Genomic DNA, 22,344 nt, shown 5'->3' with positions numbered 1-22,344 from the left:
TTATCTTATCTCACATTATTTTTATTGTGAAGCAGATCAAAGGACTATTGATAAACTATTTATCAATAGACTATTTATTTATCAATAGACTATTTATCAAAGGACTATTTATTTATTTCATAGAATAAACTTTGAGAAGAACTGTCGTTTGAACTAGACAGACCAAGGGAGGCCAGAGAGTAGGTGCCTGTAATATCAACACAACAAATCACTTCAGAAATCTACTTTCTAACAGCTCCAAATATTTGCTGCTAGAGAGGGACAAAATGAATTTTGATATTTCTTTTTGAAAATTTGTCTTGCAATGATCAGTTCAGCTCCATGGCGTTTTGTGCCTGTGACGTCCATTTATGCCACACCATTTTGCCTTCAACTGCGACTAGTACAGAAATTGAAACTGAAAACTCAGGACCTGATTTGAGAGATAAGACATTCATTCTGCCACAAAATCAGCTGAATAAGGAGTGAGGCTGGGTGTATATTTTCTAAAATTTACTGAAGTGTTTGGGATTTCATTCAGAGAAGTAGGGAAGGAAAGAAAAGACAGAGATTTGAGAAGATATAAGTAATCCTTTGACGCTCTTTGAATTTTAAAACTCTTAGGGATAGCAAAAGTAACGGGCGTCCTATTCTGCCCCTCACTCTTTACCTGCATAGAGGAGGTGACTCTGAGATGAGCAGAGGGAAATAAGTACTTAAAGAGACTCCACTATGACCCCTAGCCTTGGCCTTGACCTACGGCACCTACTGCACTTCATAAAATTATTATAAAAGCCTGACGGCATTTGCCTTATGTGGAACTACACATCAACTTTATGGGAAAAAATAGTTTCTTCAATGTTATATAATGAACATAACTATATAAATGTGTTTCTCACATTTCTAGTCAGTGTTCCAGTTTCTGCACAGCCTTTTGTTTATGTCAGTGACAAACATTATTAGAATCAAGTGGAAGGTGGTTGTTCAGGCAGGGTTATTACTAATCAAATTGAAAACTTCAACAACTTACGAAGGGTAAAAACTAAATTTCGTAATGACTTCACTTTGACTTTTCCCAAAAGTACTTTCCATCCCTCAGTTTTCACTATCATTGACATGTATTTCAGCAAAAAAACCCAGACTCCTTCCATTATAACTAATGACTAGAGAAATAAATTCAGTCAGTCAAATACTATGTATTATCTAGACAATGATAAAGTATACAGCTTATTAAATAAATTTGCACTTCTGATTGATGGCTTGAAAGGTTATTATGTAAAACAAAATATTATTTTAGTTTAACTTCCAACAAACCATAGGAAAACAAACATATTTTTCTTCTGTTAGTAATGCCAACTAGAACACACTGAAGTCATTTATACCGGATGAGTGGGAAAAGATGTATGAGTAAGCTGTGAGGCTGATGAATAAAATTTAGAACATTGTTACATACATCAGTCTCATATCATTTAATATAGTACAGCTACTGGTTTTAAATATTATATGAGGCTTCTTAATGTTTTAATAGTGTCCAAATAGGTCCCCCTTAGATATGATGCTTATCTGTAACAGCTTTTGTTAATTAACTTTTATTCTTCCCCCTGGAGAATCAGCAACAGAAAAACTACTTTAAAATTCATCCTTCACTGAGCTGAGTATAGAAATAAACTCTTAATTTCCCCTTTTTTGTTTGAAAATAGTATTTTTATTCAAAATGTTTGGAATATTTACAATATGATATAGCACAATGAAGCTTTTTGAAGTGATTTCTCAAATTCAATAGCACTTGAATAGTATAGCTGGAAAAACAATCAGGTACAGAGTTGATTTGATTACACTTGTTTTGATATGGTTTGATTTGATTTAGGAGCATAGTAGCAAAACTTCTAGATTCACCAGAATTACATAAGGGCCAATAAATCCAGAGCTACACCCTTTCTTTATGAATAAAATGCTCCAGATAACAAGGCTTTGGATCATTTAGTCCTTCCAGAATTGGTCTATTTCAGAACCTTGATATTCTCCTAATGTTAATCTAAGGGAGAAAGAACTTATTTAATAATATTCCCTCCGTGCTTTACTATTGTCTAAGTACTCTTCTGTGCTCAGCACTTCTCATTCAGTGTTTCATGGACTTCTTACTACCTTAAGAGCTTGGTACCACTGTTCTCACCATTTCAGAGGGGAGAAAACTGTGGCAATAGGTGGAGGAACCAGACTGAGACCCAGGCACACTGCCTGTATAGTATATGGAATGGTGCCTCTTGAGTAAACACACTGGACTACACATGCCCATTAACATACTTCAACTATGATATGTCTGTTGGCTCAGAAGGACCTCAGTCAATGCCAGTTTTGCAAACACTCACAATAATTAGCTGACTCCATTTTTTTCTGAGATACTGAGAATGTTCCTCTTTATAAGAATATCCTTCTGCTCCCTCCAGCACACTCTAATTTCAATATTTTAGCTTAAATTAGCATTTCCTAAAGTGTGTTCCATGGAGCCTAAGTCTTGGGGAATATTAATAATCATTATAAGCAAACAAAAAAATCTTCTCTGATCTCATAAATTTAGGAAACACTGGGTAAAAAAAAATAAGCTGTTGGAATAAAGATTCTCGATGTGTTCAACATATAAATGAACAGTCTGAATCTTCATAAGGAAGATATGCTAAACCATGTCATAACCTGTTTGGTACAAGGAGACAAAAGGCTCAATGAGCGGAATTTAAAGTTCTTGTGGGGGGCTCAAGTTCTTCTGAAGCCCTGCTCCCATTCAGTTCCTTTGTGAGTCTATCCATATAGCAAAAGTTTCAATGTTGATTATTTCAGTTTTTCTTAACATGTATAGTGTAGAACAGTGTAGAACAGAGCTGTACAACCGAGACATGACTTTGAACAATCTCAAGATAACACTCTTACAGGGAAAATGTAAGCATGGATTGATCGGCCAGCATTTGTTGACCTGACGCTAGACATAACCCTGGAGTGGGTGAAGCAGTCTTCGTACACAGCAAGAGGCTACACGGGCTAGAAGCGTCCCTCTCAGGCTTCCTTCTTTCCCTTTTTCACTTTCTTTTATCTACTCTGCCTGTACCCAGAGAAAACATTAAGTTTATTCTTCCTTTTGTCTGCCCTCATTTAGGATTGACATCCAGGAAAAGCTTTCCCAAATCCTTGATTTACCTGTTTCTGAAGTGCTACAATTAACATCTTTCCAATCCTCATTATTACTCACACTCTACCAAAAAAACAAACAAACAAAAAAAAAAAACCCATCATTTCCAGTAAACTAATTCAGACTTTTCAGATTTATATGATTGCGGAACTCTGTGTACAACCCTTACTGTTATTCCTCTAACTTACTCATCCTCAGCAGACACATTCTGGAAATGGTGACATAAGCCAAGGAATGAAGCCAGGAACCCAGGCAGGGAAGAGGAGAGCTTTCACAGGAACTAGGGATGACTCATGCCTTATCTTTCCCACCCAGGATACAGAGTTTCATGAAACCCAACCTGCATCTACGTAATGCGGTCAAGGAAAGGAGGATGTTTTGCAGTTTCCCAGCAAAATCATTATCAGTGTCGTCAACTGCCCACCGTAACTGTACATACAGATCATCCCATGTTGAAAATGGCATAAAGAATTGGGGGGAGTTATCTAGAAACATACAAAAAGTAATAAATTTTCAGTTTACTCAATGGCAATTTGATGTATTGGGGATATTTTCTATGTAGTCACCAGGCTAAGAATTAAGCTATTTTTTAGCTCTTCTGGAGTTACCACTGTACCTCAGTTCATATTAACTTCATGTTCTTCCTCAGAAGCACTTGTTATATTTCTGATTTTCCTATTATCTAACCAGATATTAGGACAATGTCCACACTTAGAAACTTTTGAAAGGCCCTCAGTCCTCAAGTTACTGTGACCTAGGAATAAGAAGCTAGTTCCTGGCCTTACATTGTAAGTGGGAAATGCAACTCTTACAGATTAGCCAAATTTTCCCTATTGCTTTCCTGGAATTACTACGTCTCTGTATTACATTAATTCATAGAATTAGGTAATTTAAATTCTCCCAAACTACTAATCATTAAGATTTTTCATTTAAATATCACCCCGATGACTTTGACGCAAACAAATCCCAGCAGCCAATGAGGATTTAGAATTAAATTTATTTTTTCTCTGCTATGGTAAATGGCAACTAGGGGAAGAAGCGCATCTCATTTTCTCTAGAATAGAAAATATTCCAAGCTGCAAAACTTAAAACTTAGAAAGGAAATGGAGAAAAATATATACACACACTCAGTATGTGGCTTACTGGGGGCTTCACTAAAATCAAGAGCAGTTCTTACACAGGTGTGGATTTTTATTTTCTTAAAGGATTCTGCCCCCTTTTTTTTCCCAGATGAGGACAAAAATGAAGAATGAAAACAGCCAGGAAAGAATAACTTAAAATTGATGACACAGGTCACTAAAACTCATGAATCTGAGCCACACCTGTAAAAATTTTATATCCTACGGATTAGAGGAAAGATTCAAAGATACATCTAAGCTGATCCTTTCATCAAGTTAGCTCTGGATCAAAGATTTAAAAAGGCTTTTTGCTATTTTGCACTTCCACGAGCCGAAGCTAACTGATTCCACTGGAAGTCTGGGGACTATAATGGGGGCAGATCTTTTAAGATGTCTTAGCTCTGTAAATTAAGTAATTCTGTGGTGGCTTTTCACTTCTCTCCATCTCAGTGTGACTTAACCACTCTCAATCTCAATTTTCTTTCCTTTAAAGTGGAGATAATTATAGCACCTCTACCTCAAGTTGCTGTGGCAATTAGATGAGATGATGCTTATAAGAGTGCTTAACACACACCTACTCAGTAAGTGGCAGCTATTACTAGCTTTTCTAATACTAGTTATAATTTAGAAGGCCCTACTAGTGGAATTTGAATTGAATAATAACTCAGGGAAATACATCTCTCAAAAGCCAAGCACATTAAATGTTTAATGAGAAACCTGTGGATTTACAATTTATCCAACAACAGCCCTGTTTGCTCTAAGATGCTCAGAGCTTCCAGATAGCCAGGACCTGCTATCTTTACTGCAGAGTCAGGAGGCCGCACTGCAGCATCCTGGGAGCCCAGCTCTAACTTGTTAAAGGGCCTTAAATACAATCGACATCTCAACTGCAAAGTGCGTGTGCCTGAGAGATATCACACATCTTGGAGGTGGTAAAACACAGCTGTGGGAGTTAGAAGTCTACAATAATTATACAGGCAGAAGCTTAATTGTACAAGATACCTATTATCAGATGATAACACCTCTCAATAATGAGAGGGAAAACCAGCACAATATACAAAGCATAAGAGTGTTAGCAAATGCAGAAGTCTCCCAAAAGGAGTTTGCCATGTCATCAGGAAAAATTTGAAGATGTTCTTTCAATAAAATCATTGGGGAATTTTCAAATTATTTTAATTTATCACCCAAGGATATGTTTATTAATTTTTAGAGAGAGGGGAAGGAAGAGAGGAAGAGAGAAACAAACTTCAATATGAGACAGAAACATTGATCGGCTGCCTCTGGTAAGCACCCTGACTGGGGATTGAACCTGCAACCTAGGTGTGTGCCCTGACTGGAAGCAAACCCTCAACCTTTTGGTGCACAGGATGATACTCCAACCAACTGAGCCACCTGTGCAGGGCAAAATGTTGAGGATTTTTGAGGATAAATCTTTATTAATCATCATAGCATATATGTCTACAGTTACTGGCATTTATTTTATCCTTATGTGATAATGGATAGTTCAAGAGACTAATTTACAAAAATAACAACGTTTGTTAAAAAAATAAGGATAACTAATGCCTTTCTTAATCACTGGGTCCCTAAACACCCAACAATCAGAAACACATATTTCCATGAACTCATTAGCAATGTAAATGAATACACAATTGTTCTTGAAGATAGGAGGGTATATCTCATTGATATTAGTAAACTTTAAACCTCTTAATGAAATTTTGAGGGCTATAACAAACATTTTGTGGAAGGTTATTTTATTTATATGATAAGATTATAACTCTGAAAGCTCAAAACTCATTATTTTTGTTATTTAAAATTGCTTTAAATGCATATACAAACACACCAAGACACACACGGAGACATAAGTCAGACAGAGAAAACGCTTACTGTCATTTCATTCATGCTCAGGAGCGTGGGGCTGGGCGGCAAGGTGCCAAGGCGGTGTTTGAAACCTTCTTCTAAAGTCATTCCCCAGAATTGACTGTAGTTCTGGGCTGTCCATCTGCCTTGCAAATGAAAGCGAGAAATATGTAGACTATGTAATAACACTTTTATAAATATGTGTTTGTTTATATTTGGGAAAGTACACAGAAGCCAATCTCACAAAATTGGAACTCTTACTACACGCTAGACACTTTTATATTAGGGATGCATTATTGATTACTGTAGCAGCGAAGCTCTGCCCTGATGAGGTCTGTTTCAATTGCTGGCATGACTCACACGAGGAAACTAGGACTGTACCAATATACACCAAGTTTAAGAATATAAAATCTTTACAGACTGTAAAGTGATTAACTGTGCAGCTTCCTTTAAGTGTCCTTAAATGCATTTTAGATAGAAGCTTAACTGTATAGAAGTACACGTATAGATTAAATAAGATGATCTGTTTCATTTATAATTTGGATTTGAAAAGAACTCGACCACATAAAAAGAAGTGTCCATAAAAAATTGAGAATAAAATAGGTATTCTTTAAAAGATTATGTTATTTAATTTCATTGAAATTTATTGAAATATTTTACTTAAATATTGAAATAGTCTATCATGTTGAGTTAATTTGTGTTCAGTGCTCAATAACATTAGTTATTAGTAATTAATATGCACAACATAAATTCAATTGGTGTGAAAATAGATTTAAAAATGTGTGTATTTTTCTAGAGACATATTATGTTCCCTTACATAGAAAAGGGAGGTTTGTTTTCAAATTCTAATATTGAAATTTGAAGGCAACAAAAATTCCTTAATGTTAAGAGGTGAAAAATGAGAAAGATGAAAGTAATTTAATCATTGCTTATTTTAATTAGCTACAAATAGAGGGCAATATATTTTCAGAATCTAAATCTGAACTTTATTTTGTTGTATTTATTACCAAATTTTTTATAATGTGATAGGTTAGTATGACTGATTGAAGATGAAACTCAATTTTCAATAATACGCTTAGCAAGTTAATGCCTTTTTTAAAGATCTGTTAGTTCATAAAACCTTAAGCAACTTCAAGCCACAATTTTAAAGTGTAATCTCTATCACCCAAGCAATTTCAACAAGAAATCCTCTGACTATATTGGGTATTACATCATTATTTAAAAGACTAACAGGACCAGCCTTAGGCAAAAATCATAGTATCAGTAGAGTATGTTTTTGGTGCCCTACACTAGTCGTTTCTAAACATTCGGACTTGTTGATCATTTAATCAATCCCTAATTTTAGTGAGCAGAGGTCAGTGTTTTAAAAAATAAAATATAAGAAAAGTAGTAGGAAATATAAGAGTTTACTACACACAGTGAAGGTAGGCACTGTTTATAAATATCCAGGGTTGTGTGTGTGTCGAGGTGTGTTCACACGTGCGCATGTGTGTGTGCACAAGGTCACACAGTTAAATGTTTTAATGTGACTTATGCTCAGAAAAAGTGTGAAAGATACTATTACCCTACACCATCCTCTTCTGACCTAGACTTAACCATTTCTCCCAATCCAATTTAGTATTTATTGAGCATTATTAATTTACTTATCAGATTCTCTCATAAACATTGGGAACATTGAAGTAAGTAAACTTATTTACCCTTAAGGAGCTCATAACTAAAAAGACAGCAAAGATAAAAATGACTTCAGTGTGTGTCATTTCCTAGCAGTAGGTGAAAGTCAGATCAGAGGGTTTATATAACATAACTCTGCCTGAGGGAGTTGGTACAGTTTTTCACAGAAAGTGACTGTAGTGCTCAGTCTGGAAGGATGAAAATGAGTTTGGTGACCAGATGTGAGAGAAGAGAGCATTGATTCTAAATAAAGGCAACTCTGGAGCAAAGCATGCAGGTTTGAAATTGGTAGAACATTTAGGGAACAGCAGATAAATTAAATGCTCAACTATGAGAGAGACTAGGGAGACAGAGGTTGGAAAAAGTGTAAAAGATGAGTCAGTAAAGAAGTTGTGAGCCAGAAGATTATTTTCACTAAGGAGTATAATTCTGTTTTATAAGCCATGGAGTGCCGTTGAGGATTTTTAAGACCATGAGTGGCAAACTTTTATTTTAGAAGGATAACCATGAAAGTATAAAGGATTGGTTGAAGTTTGGTCAGTCTGGAAACAGACATATGTCAGGTTATTTCAAACTAAGTTTCATAAAGAAATGCCCTAGAATTATAGCAAAGGAATAGAGAAAATATTTAAAAGAAATGTGAGAATTATAAGAACTTAATGACTGAGAGTGAGGACGAAAGAAGAATCAAACTCACTTCCAATTTTCTCGGTTGGTTGACAGACAGGTGGAGAGGGATCCATTAACCAAGGAGAGATCAGAGGTTAATCCTTCCAGTTTGAGGTATGCTGATTTTGAAAAACCAGTGAAAAAAATCCAGGCCAATTTATCCAACACACTACATTTTGAGTTCATGAGAAACATCAAGTTTAGAGATGTAATATATTTAACACGGCCACAAAATTTCTGCAGCTCTTTCAATGAAGAGATGGAGCCTATTTCCCTAACCTTTGACTGTGGGCTGGTCTAGTGACTTTTTTTGTTCAGTAAAAAACAGAATTGATTCTCGGCAAATTTCAAGCTTAGGCCTCAAGAGAGGCCCTTTGCAGCTTGCACTCGTATCTTATTAGAGGGCTGCCCTGGGAAGAAGTCGGTGGGCCCACATACCTGCTGCAGACACGTGGGCCCACCCACAACCGGCACCAACCACCAGACATGGGGGTGAGGCCGTCTCAGACAACTCAGCCCTGGTCAAGGTTCCAGATGTCCAGAGATACATGAGTGACCCCAGGAGGGATCAGCAAAGGGCCTCAGCTGAGTCCACCCAAACTGCTGATGGGAACAAATGAAAAGCTTGTGGTTTTAAGCTGCAAAATTCTGGAGTATTTTTTATTTGTTTGTTTGTTTGTTTGGTTGGTTGGTTGGTTGGTGCAGCATCAGACAACTGGAAGAGTTATCAATATCCTTTTGCTCCACTAACATGCTGGTTATTACTTGAGCCCCTAATTTGGCACTTATTCAATATATGCTGCCTTATCATTAGAAATCCTTCTATAAAGTATAACATGTTGTTAATTCCTTTAAGATAAAAATTATTTATTTGTATCTTTAGCAGTGCCACAAAAGAAAGACATTTTGTTATTACTAATTGATACATTAAAAATAATATAGGGAAAATAACATAGGGATTAATATAGGAAATAATATAGGGAATAAGCACAGAAGTAGGTTATTCAGAATGAATAATGACTGGGACCTAATGTACTACTGAGATACAATACATAATTTTTTTGAAATCAAAGGTTGTACATATGTATATATAGGCTGTATTTTAAAGCATTTAATCAATAATGAATGATATATAATTCTCTTTTACACATGAAAATAACTTGAACATAAGGAACAGAAAATATCTGAGAATTAGAATTTTCTTTTAAATTGAAGCACTTCCTCCTTTTTCCCCCCATAATTAATTTGAGTTTCACTCCTTTCTTCATGCCTTATGTCTTCTACTTAACTTTTTTTCCTTTGGTCCATGTATATTTCCTTTGGCTCCAATTACACTTCACATTTTACTCTTTTAAAGTCATCTAAGTTTGCTACTAAACGGCAAAGTCCAGGCCACTTAAATAGTCCTAGAGTACTCTGTCAACAAACAAACGATGAAAAGGAAATTCTTCCTAAGAAGGCAGCATTCCCAGCAGCTTTTGTAGTGTGACATGTACTTTCTTTCCATGTCGCTTTGGACTGCGGTTCTTCAGGAGTCTACTGAAAGGTGGGATACTCATTATGGCTTCTTGGAACTGTGAGCTTATAGGAACCTGACTCAGATCATGTCTCAGGATGACACATATTCTTATGTTCTTTTAATGATCTGAGTATCACTGAGCGACAGAAAATTATAATGAGTCTTCCCTAGAAATACTGAAAATATATTGTCACCTAAAGTATTGATTAAACACATGTATACACACATACACAGAGGAATTGAGAATGGTTTAAGATGATTAATGACAACAAATGTGACTTTTCATATTTTGTGTCCCCCAAGAAAGTACTTTGGGTATATTGAAATAATACCTCTGTTGTGCTGGGAAACATATATCTTATGTGTGGAAGGGAATGATGTTTCTGATTTTTAAAAACACATTTCCATCCTAGCTGGGTAGCTCAGTTAGAACATTGTCCCGGTCAGGGCACATACAAGAAGTAACTAATGAATGCATAAGTAAGCAGAACAACAAATTGATGCTTCTCTCTCTCTCTCTAAAAATCAATGACTAAAAAATTGAAAAAAGTATATTTCAGGGTCACTTCACTTTTAGGGTTGCTTGACAATAAATTGTCTTATATGAAATTGTATCCTGAGATGTGTAAAATGTTATCAGGGGTATATAGAGTTTTAATCAATGGCAGTGAAGAAATTCTGAGACAGACACCAACCAGCCTATCCCTCCTTCTTTCAATGCAATAAAAAAACACCAGCGTTAGCACCTACATCTTAATTTCCTCTTTGTAAGTGGAGAAGCTACCTAATTTCTTAATCTTTCAAAAAGCATCAAACAGTTATTTCCTATGTTTAAGTGTTAATCAGCCCTATCCTTAGTTTATTAACAAAGAAAAATTGTCCAAACAATCTTTTGACTCAACTGTAAGTGCAATCGACTAGATATCGGCCTCTCAGTGAAATTGTCCAGATGGGTTGGTTATTTGGGGCATCAGCAAGATATAACACTGCCCCCATAAGGCTAGACTGTACCCAGGGGAGCTGAACATGTGATTGGCAGGACTAAATTATGCCTACCTTCTGATTTTGCCTGAATACCTACCCAAACTAAAGCTCCCCGTACACTCCTTGCTCACACCGCGACACTGCTCCTTTCTAGACAACTTAAGACCATGCTCTATGCTTCTTCTTTGTGCATTTTAATTTCTTAATATTCACCTCTGTGCATCCCAATTTTACATGCCTTTCTACCTCCCTTCCTATTTCTTTCTCACTCTTTCTTTTCAAATAATGACTGTTTTTAGAAGTAAATGATAGGAAATACATCGTTTGAAACCTGAGGAGTAACTGGGAGTGCCAAAAAGCCTGTAAAGCAAGATTTTACTCACCCATAATCCCCTTTATTGACACGTTCGATTAATTCTGGTTCAACAAGACATACATGCTGAGAACACTGCCACTGCTGTCCTGAGCATGTGCTGGAAAAAAATATAAAAATTACGAAAATGGTCTGGCCTTAACGGAGCACACTTACAAAATTAGTAACCAGGGTGGCACGTTGCTAAGGCATAAAATGTACTTTGAGTCATGTTAGCCACATGCCTATTTGATTTTTAGCAAAAAAAGAAAAAAATTATAGCACATGCATTAGCTACCACTCAATAGGCTCTTACCTTGCACTCCAGGAAATCAATATATAAAGTGACCACACATTCACTGAAGTTTAAACACACATATCAATTTAAACAGTAGATTAAATGTATTTGTAATTGGAGACTTTCTACAGGCTAATCCTATTAGGGTAGACTGTTTTTATATATAGTTACTGTGTTTATAGTATATCAGAATGTTTATAATGAAGAGGTATATTTAATGCAGGCCTTCTGTATGATGAACATCAAATTTAAGCAATAAAAAATGTATTCTTGAGCCCTGGCTGGGGGGCTCAGTCAGTTGGAGCATCGTCCTATATACCAAAAGGTTGCAGGTTTGGGTCAGAGTGTACAGAAAACAATGCTTCTCTCTCATCTCTCTCTCTCTCTCTCTCCCTTTCTCTCTCTCTAAAATCAATTATTTATACATATAAACATATATATGATTAGCTTTTTAAGTCATTAAAATTAAATATGCTTATATGAACTATAGGTATATGATATATTATGACTTATGATTCTGTCTGTATTTAAATATATGCTTTGTTTCACAGATGTTTCTTTTATTTGAAGAAAACACATAAGAACAGTAGGATTCAGCTCAGTACCACTTAAATCCACTAGCATCAAGATGGTGGTGTAGGCAGACATGGCTCATCTCTTCACACAACCAAAACAAAATTACAACTAAGATATAGAACAACTGCTGCTCAGAACTGACAGAAATCAAGTTGAATGGAAGTCTAACAACTATGGAATTAAAGAAACCATGTCCATCTAGACTGGATGAAGACACAGAACGGGTGGATAAAATGAAGTCATGTGTGGTGGATAAAAATTCTTAGGGATATCTCGGGACCCAGGAGTCCCAGCCCTACACCACGCCCCCAGCCCAGGAAGTTCCAGGAAGATAAATCCCCACAACTTCTGGCTGCAAAAACCAGTGCAGATTGAGTCAGTGGAAGAAACTTCTGGAGCTCCAAGCAGTTCCTCTTAAAGAACCCACACTCGGACTCACCTACTCGGACTCATTCCCTCCGCGCTTTGGCACAGGTGGCAGCTTGAGGAGCACCAGTGGCATACTGGGAGAGGCTAAAGTGTCTGGCATCTGGGTGAGCAGAGGCCATTGTTCCTTTCCCGGGCCCTCCCCTCACAGAGCAGGCAGACTGGTGCTGTATCTAATATTCCATCAACCTTACTAACACTGTTTGACCTGCCTTAGAGATCCCCAGAGATTCTTCCCCTCCCAACTTATGGGCCCACTCAAGCTTCTTATCTATATGAATGGTTTTGGCCTGGTGCTTCACAACTTCCTAAATCCTCTCTAACAAGCACCAGCTGGTCTCGGTGAGACCCAGGCCAGGAACTAGCAGCCTAGTTTCACAGTTTGGCTTCTCCTGGAAATCCCCAAGCCCAGCCCAAGTAGCAGCTATCTCAGATTGCTTTATAACTCAGGCAGGGTGGCCCCCAGGCAAAACACTGGTGGGGGCTGACCTTGTCCTGTACCACCAGGGAAGTGCCAGAGCCACTGCACCAAGTGGACAGCTACAGACCATGTCGGAGCACCACCACACTGCCCACGCACAGCTGATCCTCCACAGAAGCGGAGGTTGGTTGTAAGTGGTCACAGCCAATTCTTGCAGCTAACTGGCCTGGGTAAATCCCTCTCATTGACTACAACAGCAATCAAGGTTCAACTATAAGAGGAGGGTGTACTCAGCCCACATAAAGGGCGCACCCAGCTTGGAAGTACCCAGCTTGGGTGATAGGGGAGGCTGTGCCACCGGACCCTCAAGGACCTTACTACATTAGGCAACACTACCAAGGCACAAAGTCAAATCAGCTCTACCTCATATATATAGAAACAAACACAGGAAGGCTGCCAAAATGAGGATGCAAAGAAACATGGCCAAAATGAAAGAACAGGTCAAAACTCCAGAAAAAGAGCTAAATAAAATGGAGATAAGCAATCTATCATATGTAGAGTTCAAAACACTGGTTATAAGGATGCTCAAGGAACTCAGTGAGGACTTTAACAGCATGAATAGATCCAGTCAGAAACAAAGGACACACTAATTGAAATAAAGAACAATCTACAGGGAAACAACAGTAGAGCAGATGAAGCGGAGAATCAAATCAATGGTTTGAAACATAAGGAAGCAAAAAAACAACCAATCAGAACAAGAAGAAAAAAAGAGAATCCAAAATAATGAAGATAGTATAAGCAGCCTGTGGGACAACTTAAGCAATCTAACATTTGCTTCATAGGGGTGCCAGGAGAAGAGAAAGAACAAAACACTGGAAATCTGTTTGAAAAAATAATGAGAGGAAATTTCCATAATTTGGTGAAGGAAATAGACATGCAACTCCAGGAAGCAGAGAGAGGCCCAAATAAGATGGATACAAAGAGGCACACCCCAGGACACAATATAATTAATATGCCAAAATTTAAAAATAAAGAGATGGGAGGGCGGGTGTGGGAGAGTGGATGAGAGGTGAGGGGATTAAGAAGTACAAATAGTAGTTACAGAATAGCCATGGGGATATAAAGTACAGTATAGGAAAGGGAGTAGCCAAAGATATTACATGCATGACCCATGAACATGAACAAGGGTAGGGGGATTGCTTGAGGGAATGGGGGTACTGGATTAAGGGGAACAAAAGGGAAAAAGTCAGGACAACTGTGATAGCATAATCAAAAATATATAATTAAAAATAAATGAATAAAAAATTTTAAAAATGTATTACCAGGAGTTACAGTTTTCTTTAATTGCTGATCCTTCTTCATAATGTTGACCCTCTTTGATGCAACCTGCCAATATAACACATGAACAAATGAAAATTCTAAATTGAGCACTAAGTTCATTAACACAACAAGTAATCTAACATAGTGTTTAGTTTTTCAATTATGCAAACATATGTGGTGCCAATCTGATAGAAGTTTGATGCAGACACCGGCCCACAGTGTCTGCGGCATTGTGGCTGAGACCAGACAAATTCGCACGAACTACTGAGTCCTGCGGAGGGAAAGGGATGGCATGGCCACTCTCTCAAGAGAAGAGCACTGGACCCTTGCCTTGCCACGCTTTTATTTCTTTTCTGGGCACATTACATTGAGGATGGTCCTTATTTACTCTGCACAGGTTTGCTTTAGGTGGTTACCTTTTACAGAAAACAAAAGAGAGGATGTTCCTAATTACATCAAAAAAAGAAGGATATTTGCAAATTAAAGGGAAAAGTGGTTGAACTGGTTACACTTGTCCTTGGAAGGTTTAGCAGAGATTTTAGGAAGTTACTTTAAAGATATGCAGTAAACGTTTGCTGCCTCAATTCAGGGTGAGAGACTTTTTAGCAAAAAGCAAGTCTCAAAGCAGCCTAGGTACAAAGCAGGCCTGATTCCCCACAGGAGAACCTATCTGTGGGCTTGGGTCCTATGTGCCGGACCTCACTTTCCACTGGCCTTTCTGAGTGGGAGCTGGGCCCACACCACACAGAACGGTCTCCTATAGAAATTCACATCTGGTTTGTGTCAAAGGTTATATGTCAAATTCTTCTGAGCTTATTTCATGAGATTTTATCTAAAAAAAATCCTTATTATATTCCAACAAAGAGGATTTGTGAAACATGAAAACTAGATTACTAAGGAATTACCACTAACCACACTCAAAAAAATAACTGTTTTAATAGTTAAGCAATCAAAGTTTAAATAAACTTACATCATTTCTCACTTTTAAAAAACTAATCAAGTGTCATAAGTGAGTGTGATTAATTGTATATGACTACACAAAATAAGAAACCATTTCATTGAATTCTATTTTTCTTCAGGATTTGGATCAGGAGAAAATTCATGTGATCAATAATATTGCTTCTATTTGTGTTCCAAATCCTAGTTTTTCAACTATTAACCCTAACCCTAACCCTAGCCCTAACCCTAACCATGGTGAATTATCACCATCAGTAAGATACTATGAGAATAGTACCCTGGTTATATATTAAATCCTTTTTGAGAAAATAACTTATACAAATTTAAAAATCATGCTCAATTAGCAAGGTAGCAAAACCTACTACTTTGTCATGTAAAAACTTTTTTGACAGAAAGATGTAAATGATAAATCACATCAATGAACCCTAATTGAACAAAATGAGTTCTAACTTTTTAGTCATTCAATCTTACAGGAAAATCTACATGTTTAGAAAATGTACTAAGGGATGTGGTGTGACTACCAGCCACAACATCACAAAAGCTACTTATGCAGTCACCTATCCTTCGATTAAAAAAAAAATTATTTTGTAGGAAACTTTTCACAACTAGCCCTTTTCAGCACTTCTTATGTTTTGACAGCTCAATATTTTTCTTAATGAATGAATCTAAAATCTGTATGTAGTTACATCTATTCTCCTCTTTCCTATGCATTTTTGACATTTCATAATCATGAAAAAAGGGAAGGAACCACTTCTCTCTTAGACCACCAGTTTCTTGACACAGCAAAGAGGAGAGGAAAGATTCAACTTTCAATCAAGTTCAAAGTTATAATTACTACCCAGGATTACACACTTTTAATTAATGAATGTACACTATGTTTGCAACTTAAAGAGACCTTAAAACTTTTTATTATCGAGGAGCAACAGAAAATTCATGTAATGATTCATGTTAATTCAAAGTCAAGGGAAGTACTACTCTGATTAGTTTAAGAGGAGGGTGAGTGGTAAAATCAAAGCTGGTTTCTAATTATCCCCCATGGATCTTGCTTGTACATCACATCAGTTATGTAGATAAAGGGAACAGAAATCATAAAGTCCTAAGGGAAAAAGACTGTCCCTTCCCTGACCCAGACTCCAACAAATCTAGAATAAAACCAAATATTTTACAGTGACTCCTAAGGCCTTACCCAAAATGCCTCTGCTCACATGCTCCTGTGGTGCTGGCTGGGGTGGGGTTCCCAGAACCTGAAGGATTTGCACATAGTAGGATGGAGAGAAGTAAGTGGGCATAATTGGGAGGTAAAGCAATGGGACATGGATTGAGTTTGGGAAATGAAGAAATAGAGGAATCGAGGATGTCTCACTAGGAGTTTTACTTCAGTAGTACAAGGGTGGTGAATCTGCTACTGAAATAAGGAACAGGCTTGTGACAAGAAATCAAGAGTTCTGCTTTGCCTATTTTAGGTTAGAAATGCTATTGGAGGATAAAAATCCAGAGTTAAGTCAAGACTGACGCATAAGTTTGAGAGACAGCAACACACATATTTTTTAAAGCCTTAAGATGAAATAAGAGTCCATTTGAAAGGCTGTATATAGGTAAGAGAAAGAGATACAGAACCAAGTTGAAAGCACTCCAGCCAACAGACATTCAGAAGAGGAAAGTGGGAAGGAATGGCCTGAGAGGAAGTAGCAAATTCAGGAGAGGGCAGAATCTTGGAAAGCAAGAGAACAAAGGATTTCATACAAGCATAGTCATCAACCATGGAGAGTAGTGCAGGGAACCCCCTCAAAAAGAAGAGAGAGAGAGACCAGGTGTCTGAATATTGCATTTAGTAATATGAAGGTGGTTAATAACCCCATCAAGAGAGATTTCACTGAGTAGCAGGAAATGACATCTTGTAGGAATACGTTCGTAAGAGACTTAGTAGTCTGGAAGCAAAATGTTTCTTTCAGCTATTTTACCATTAAAGGAAAGAAGGAAGTGGGATAGTAGCTGGTTCAGGACATGGAATCAAGGGAGCTTTTTCAAAGTTAGGAGCTACTAATATTTTGTAAATTAATAGTTGATCAGGAAGGATGGGAGAAAATGATGCTTTAGGAGAAAGAGGAGGACAGGAAGGAGAGATATAGAGGAGTGGAAGGGAGGGGGAAGAAGGGAAAGAGATCATTGTAAGGGTAAAGATCTTGAAAACACTAGAGTTTGGGATTCAAAGGTCAATAGGAGGAATTGACTCAAGGTAAGCAGTAACCCAGATGGAAGTAGGTCAAAAATCATGATGACAGAGAGAGAAGGCAATTCCTGGTGGCTTTACACTCTCAGTGAAATATGTATGAAGCACCTCAGAGTGAATTAATTGATGGTTACATGTATAGCATCTCAACAACAACAACAAAAAACTGTAATGACTATTGAAATTAATGGAGTTTTGCAACTTTAACAGCCACTAATACAAAATATTTGGAGAGTGAAACAGTTGGTCTATTGATGTGAGAAAAGATAAGATGCTTGTAATTTATTTTAAAATACTTTAGCACGATGTGTTATAATGTCTGTGATGGTCTAAACTTCACTGTAAGGAAGGCAGTCACTTGCTCTCATCAGGATTCCTCCACCTCAGCAGCGATCACTCAGAAAGGCCAGATTCCAGGGCAGCTGCTACAAGTGCCTCCATTATCCACCTTTTGCTGAATACTAGAGTGTTGGTATAATGAATGTCAGAAATGGGCTTCCAATGCTAAAACTAGTGGCTTGTTAACCAGCATGAGGGATGTAAATAATCAGTTCTTATTGCTTAAATTAATAGCATTCAATTACATAGATTAGTTAAAATAGTTTAAGTTACATTCTACTCTTACACCTCATAGTTTACATGTATCTCTAAGGTCCAAAGCTGTTACTCTTATACCTGGTGCCCTAGAATTGATCTCTGAGAGGTCCTGTGCCCAGCCACTGGTAGGAGGATTTCTCTTTCCCTGACGCCCACTGTAACAATAAAAAGTCCTACCTCTGTAATATTATCACATGTCCCTCCAATACATTTTTCATGCAAAGTAGATAGATGTATGAAGCTTACAGAGGTTGTATGAATTGGTTAATATCCCCTTACCTATATATGTTTTTGTAACTATCAGTATTTATGGCAGAGTTGGAGTGTGACTTATTTTCATTATAATGTGGTTTAAAAGGTTGTGAAGGCGTAAATAACCCTTATCCAATTTAAATGTGTCAGTGGCTTACATACGTCTTTTTACCAATGTGAACATGCGTTGCACATAGTCAAATTAGCTTCAGTCTATTCACAGCAGATGGTATACTAGACCCTGAAGATCTGCTACACCAAAAGGTTCCGCCTGGAAAATCCACTCCGGTTCTGTTTCAAACTCTATCCCTTGTTTTCTGCATTTGACCTCTGAAATCCTCCAATTATTGGAAGTTACCATCAGAGATGAGAAAAAAACATAGAAGGAAGATATTTGGCAATGTGCTCTACTTCCAGTTTATACAAAAGGGATGTGATGTTTTTAATTCTCAAAACAATGTACATAGTTTTAATTCACTGGTTTAAAGGAGCTCCTGAGATCGTTGCAGTACAAAGAACTAGACAATACCATGTACGAGATAGCTGAAAATATTATTTAATAGATCAGCGAATTAACAACACATCTCAGTGGAAATTGGCTGCATACACGCAAAAAAAGTACAAGTAATATACCGTTGTTTTTTATGTTAGCTAACTTTGCAAAATTTTTCCATATTGTGTAGGAGTATTTTCTTTCAATCAGCTATTCTGTAAGCAAGATGAAACAAAAGAAAAAAAAATACCTTCATGAAAGCAATTATAATCTAATGTGAACTTTTTGCTATTAAATAAAAAATGATTAATTGCTTCCCTCCATAATGAATTGAATAAGAACTACAACATAAATTCTGCCTAAAACATGATCTTAAATTAAAGTCTTAGCAAAATTCTGGCCCTCAAGCAAAAATGAACATTGAAGAAGTAGTAATTACTTTTCTAAAGAGGCTATATGTCTCAAAAAAGAAAAGCTTGGATACACTTTAGCCCATGCAAAGCACTGCAGCTTATACATAATATTTAGACGTAACACCCACGAGGCCAAACCTTTTCCTACTAACGTCTTTCCATGGGTTCTCATAACAGAACTCTTAAATCCTTGATATGGTCTGTAAATCCTATCATAATCTGACTTCTATTCACCTCTCAAACCTCATCTCACGGTACCCCCCACCCTCCAATAACCCTTACTATCCAGAAAGGGTGGTCTCCTTCTAGTTCCAGGACCAAGCCCCTCAGTCTCAGATCTGCAACAGCCCTTGGGTCTGCAGGTCAGATCCCCTCTCCTCACTCCTTGAGTCTCAGTTTCAGTGACTTCGTTTGCTGCCTTCTCCCACAGGCTAAATGCATATTTTATTTTATTTTATTTTATACTTTATTTTATATTTGAAGTTTCTCATTTATTCAAGATTGAAGAAATCATTAGATGTGATATGTATTAAGAAAGGAAGAATGTTAGCAAATATGCTCAAAACAGAACTGTTTGCATTAATGTATATATTATTTTATACATTAATGGTATATTCTGATATACTTTCTCATAGCACCTTAAGTGCTTCCTTCAGAGAAGTTATCCCTGTTTGAAGTCGTTCAGTAATTTATTAAATATCTGACACACACATCCCCCAACTTGACTCTCACTTCAATGAGAATAAGATCTTGCCTTGTTTCTTCCCCACAATTGCCTCAGAACTAAGCATTATACCTGGCACAGTGCAGACATGCAATGAATAATTTTTTAAAGATTTTATTTATCTATTTTTAGAGAGAGGGGAAGGGAGGGAGAAAGGGGGAGAGACATCAATGTGTGGTTGCCTCTCACATACATCCTACTGGAAGCCTGGCCTGCAACCCAGGCATGTGCCCTGACTGGGAATCGAACTGGCGACCCCTTGGTTCTCAGGCCAGTGCTCAATCCACTGAGCCACATAAGCCAGGGTTCAATGAATAATTTTTGATGTATACCTAAATCTCTCATTCCTAGTAGAGTATCTTCCACTTTTTAGGGTTAAATAAATGTTTCCTGAGCTATTTATTGATAAAGGCAAAGCCTTGAGATAAATGACAGTTCTGTGGAAATTTTAACATTATATGTGTTTTAAGAAATGTTTCCTCAATTTTTAGAAATTAGATGACATTGAGGATAAAGGCAACAGCATCTGGATTTTGAAACAAGATCTTGATTTGGAAGGCTACCAAATTCTACTTTACATTAACTTTAGTCCTAACTGTAATTTCTAGTCACTATGCCCATTTTCTGTGGTTTGACACAGCTCTGATTAAACCTGCATTCCTGCCGGGGAGATCTGATCTGACGGGTGACAGAGAAATAAGGCCTCCTATAACTGTACCAACACAGTTTTGTGTTTGTTGCAAACCTTGAATACGTTGACAATTCAAAATCAATAGTCATTCCCTTGTAAGTATACCATATAGTAAATACCATCATTCACTTTATGACTTCCTTGTATGTACCCACTCAATCTTAGACTTTTACAATTTCTTTATATGAAGGCCTCCTTTGTTTTTAATCATTTAAAAATCCTAGATTGGCAAAACAAGACAAAAATACAAATGAATCTATTTGGTATTGGGCCGGGTGGGTGTCTGACTTTATTTGGCATTTGTACTGGTTTTAATGGCATTGCAAAACCATAGATTCTAATGCTAGGAGGTCCATTGGTCCCACGAGATAGTAAGTAAAATATTGCATGAATCTGTAAAATATTGCAGATGATCATGTGACTTTCACGACATTCTCTAAGAGGTTACACTCAAGGAAGCTTGAGAGTCCTGTTGTTGATACATTTTTACAAAGAAAGAAAAAAAGTTTCCAGTAACTTTTATATAAGTTGATGGTGTTTCAGAGGGGGATTCAGAGCAGCATGCATGGCCATCACACCAGAACTTTCCTGGTGGTGCTGGTATGTTTCACATACCCTGCATCTAAGCCAGAACGCTCTAACAACCCAAAGACATTTACTCTGCGGATCCCAATATTCATTTTTTCTTAAAAAAGGGTGGAATGGAGGGAAGAAGGGAGGAAGAAGGGAGGAAGAAGGAAGGAGGAAAAGCGAAAGTTTGTCAGATCTTGTTACGAACTAGCACAACATAATGCTGGAACACATTCCCAAAGCCTACCTTCTGGATACCAAGGCTTTGTGTAAGGAGGCCATTCTTTCTCTTCGTGGCAGAATGACTGGTAATCGGGACAGCAATCAGAATTTTCCCTTTCACAGAATTTATCACAGTAACACAGTGCATTCACCTCATAGAAAGGAGTGACACAGCCATCATCTCTGTCTTCACAGCACCCAAAACTTCTACAGTATTGCCCTTTGAAAATGGCTCTTTTGAATCGAATACCTTCCAAAATGGTGTGATTGCTACTGAAATCAGCTCCGCGGTCCACTTCTCTTTGAGGTGCATACTGTTTCTGCATCCATATTTCTGGAATAAGATAAGAGAAGATGAAAACCTTATACACGGTCCACATTCTCTACAGGTCACGTACAGCTCCCGCTTTCTGTTATATCCAATATATATCTCCTTGGGGTTTCTCTTTGGAGCCTAATTCCAATCACCAAGACAACTTTGCTGGAATCCCGACACTGATCCTTTACTTGAACTGAGTATACTTCATGTAGTTAAACATTAATCAAGAACTTAAATGTTTGCCCGAGATAATGTAAGTGTTAGAAGCAGACTGCTGTAATTCCTCTGAAGTTACAAATTTGTAATATTTCATATTATGTAAAAAATGGTCATCATCATAAATACATAGATGATACATTGAATGTTGCTTGTCTCCCCCCAAACCTAGATTTTTAATCAAAAACCTCTCTAGAATATACATGGCCAAAATTATGGCTGCAATAACCACTGTCAAGGTACAGGAAATTCAAAAGTCAAAACCACAATTATTCATTTCACCTACTTG

General features: G+C 37.2%; 1 protein-coding gene across 2 annotated transcripts in view; it reads right to left on the bottom strand.

The window, feature by feature from the left end:
• Positions 1-22,041, bottom strand: part of TINAG (tubulointerstitial nephritis antigen) — an 84,615-nt gene extending 62,574 nt beyond the window's left edge. The window contains exons 1-4 of one of the 2 annotated variants that reach the window (XM_024557927.4): positions 21,546-22,041; positions 14,374-14,437; positions 11,362-11,451; positions 6,163-6,277 (exon numbers count right to left, since the gene is read on the bottom strand). In XM_024557927.4, coding sequence (XP_024413695.2) covers positions 6,163-6,277; positions 11,362-11,451; positions 14,374-14,437; positions 21,546-21,900 — 624 coding nt within the window. In that variant the 5' untranslated portion in view covers positions 21,901-22,041. The remainder of the gene's footprint in view (positions 1-6,162; positions 6,278-11,361; positions 11,452-14,373; positions 14,438-21,545) is intronic. The other variant, XM_045193480.2, reaches the window with a different exon arrangement.
• Positions 22,042-22,344: the final 303 nt, after the last annotated feature.

The sequence above is a fragment of the Desmodus rotundus genome, chromosome 11, assembly GCF_022682495.2.
Source record: "Desmodus rotundus isolate HL8 chromosome 11, HLdesRot8A.1, whole genome shotgun sequence".
In the NCBI taxonomy this organism is placed as follows: Eukaryota; Metazoa; Chordata; class Mammalia; order Chiroptera; family Phyllostomidae; genus Desmodus; species Desmodus rotundus.
The sequence above is the reverse complement of the archived record's forward strand: the minus strand, read 5'-3'. Positions and strand labels throughout refer to the sequence as shown.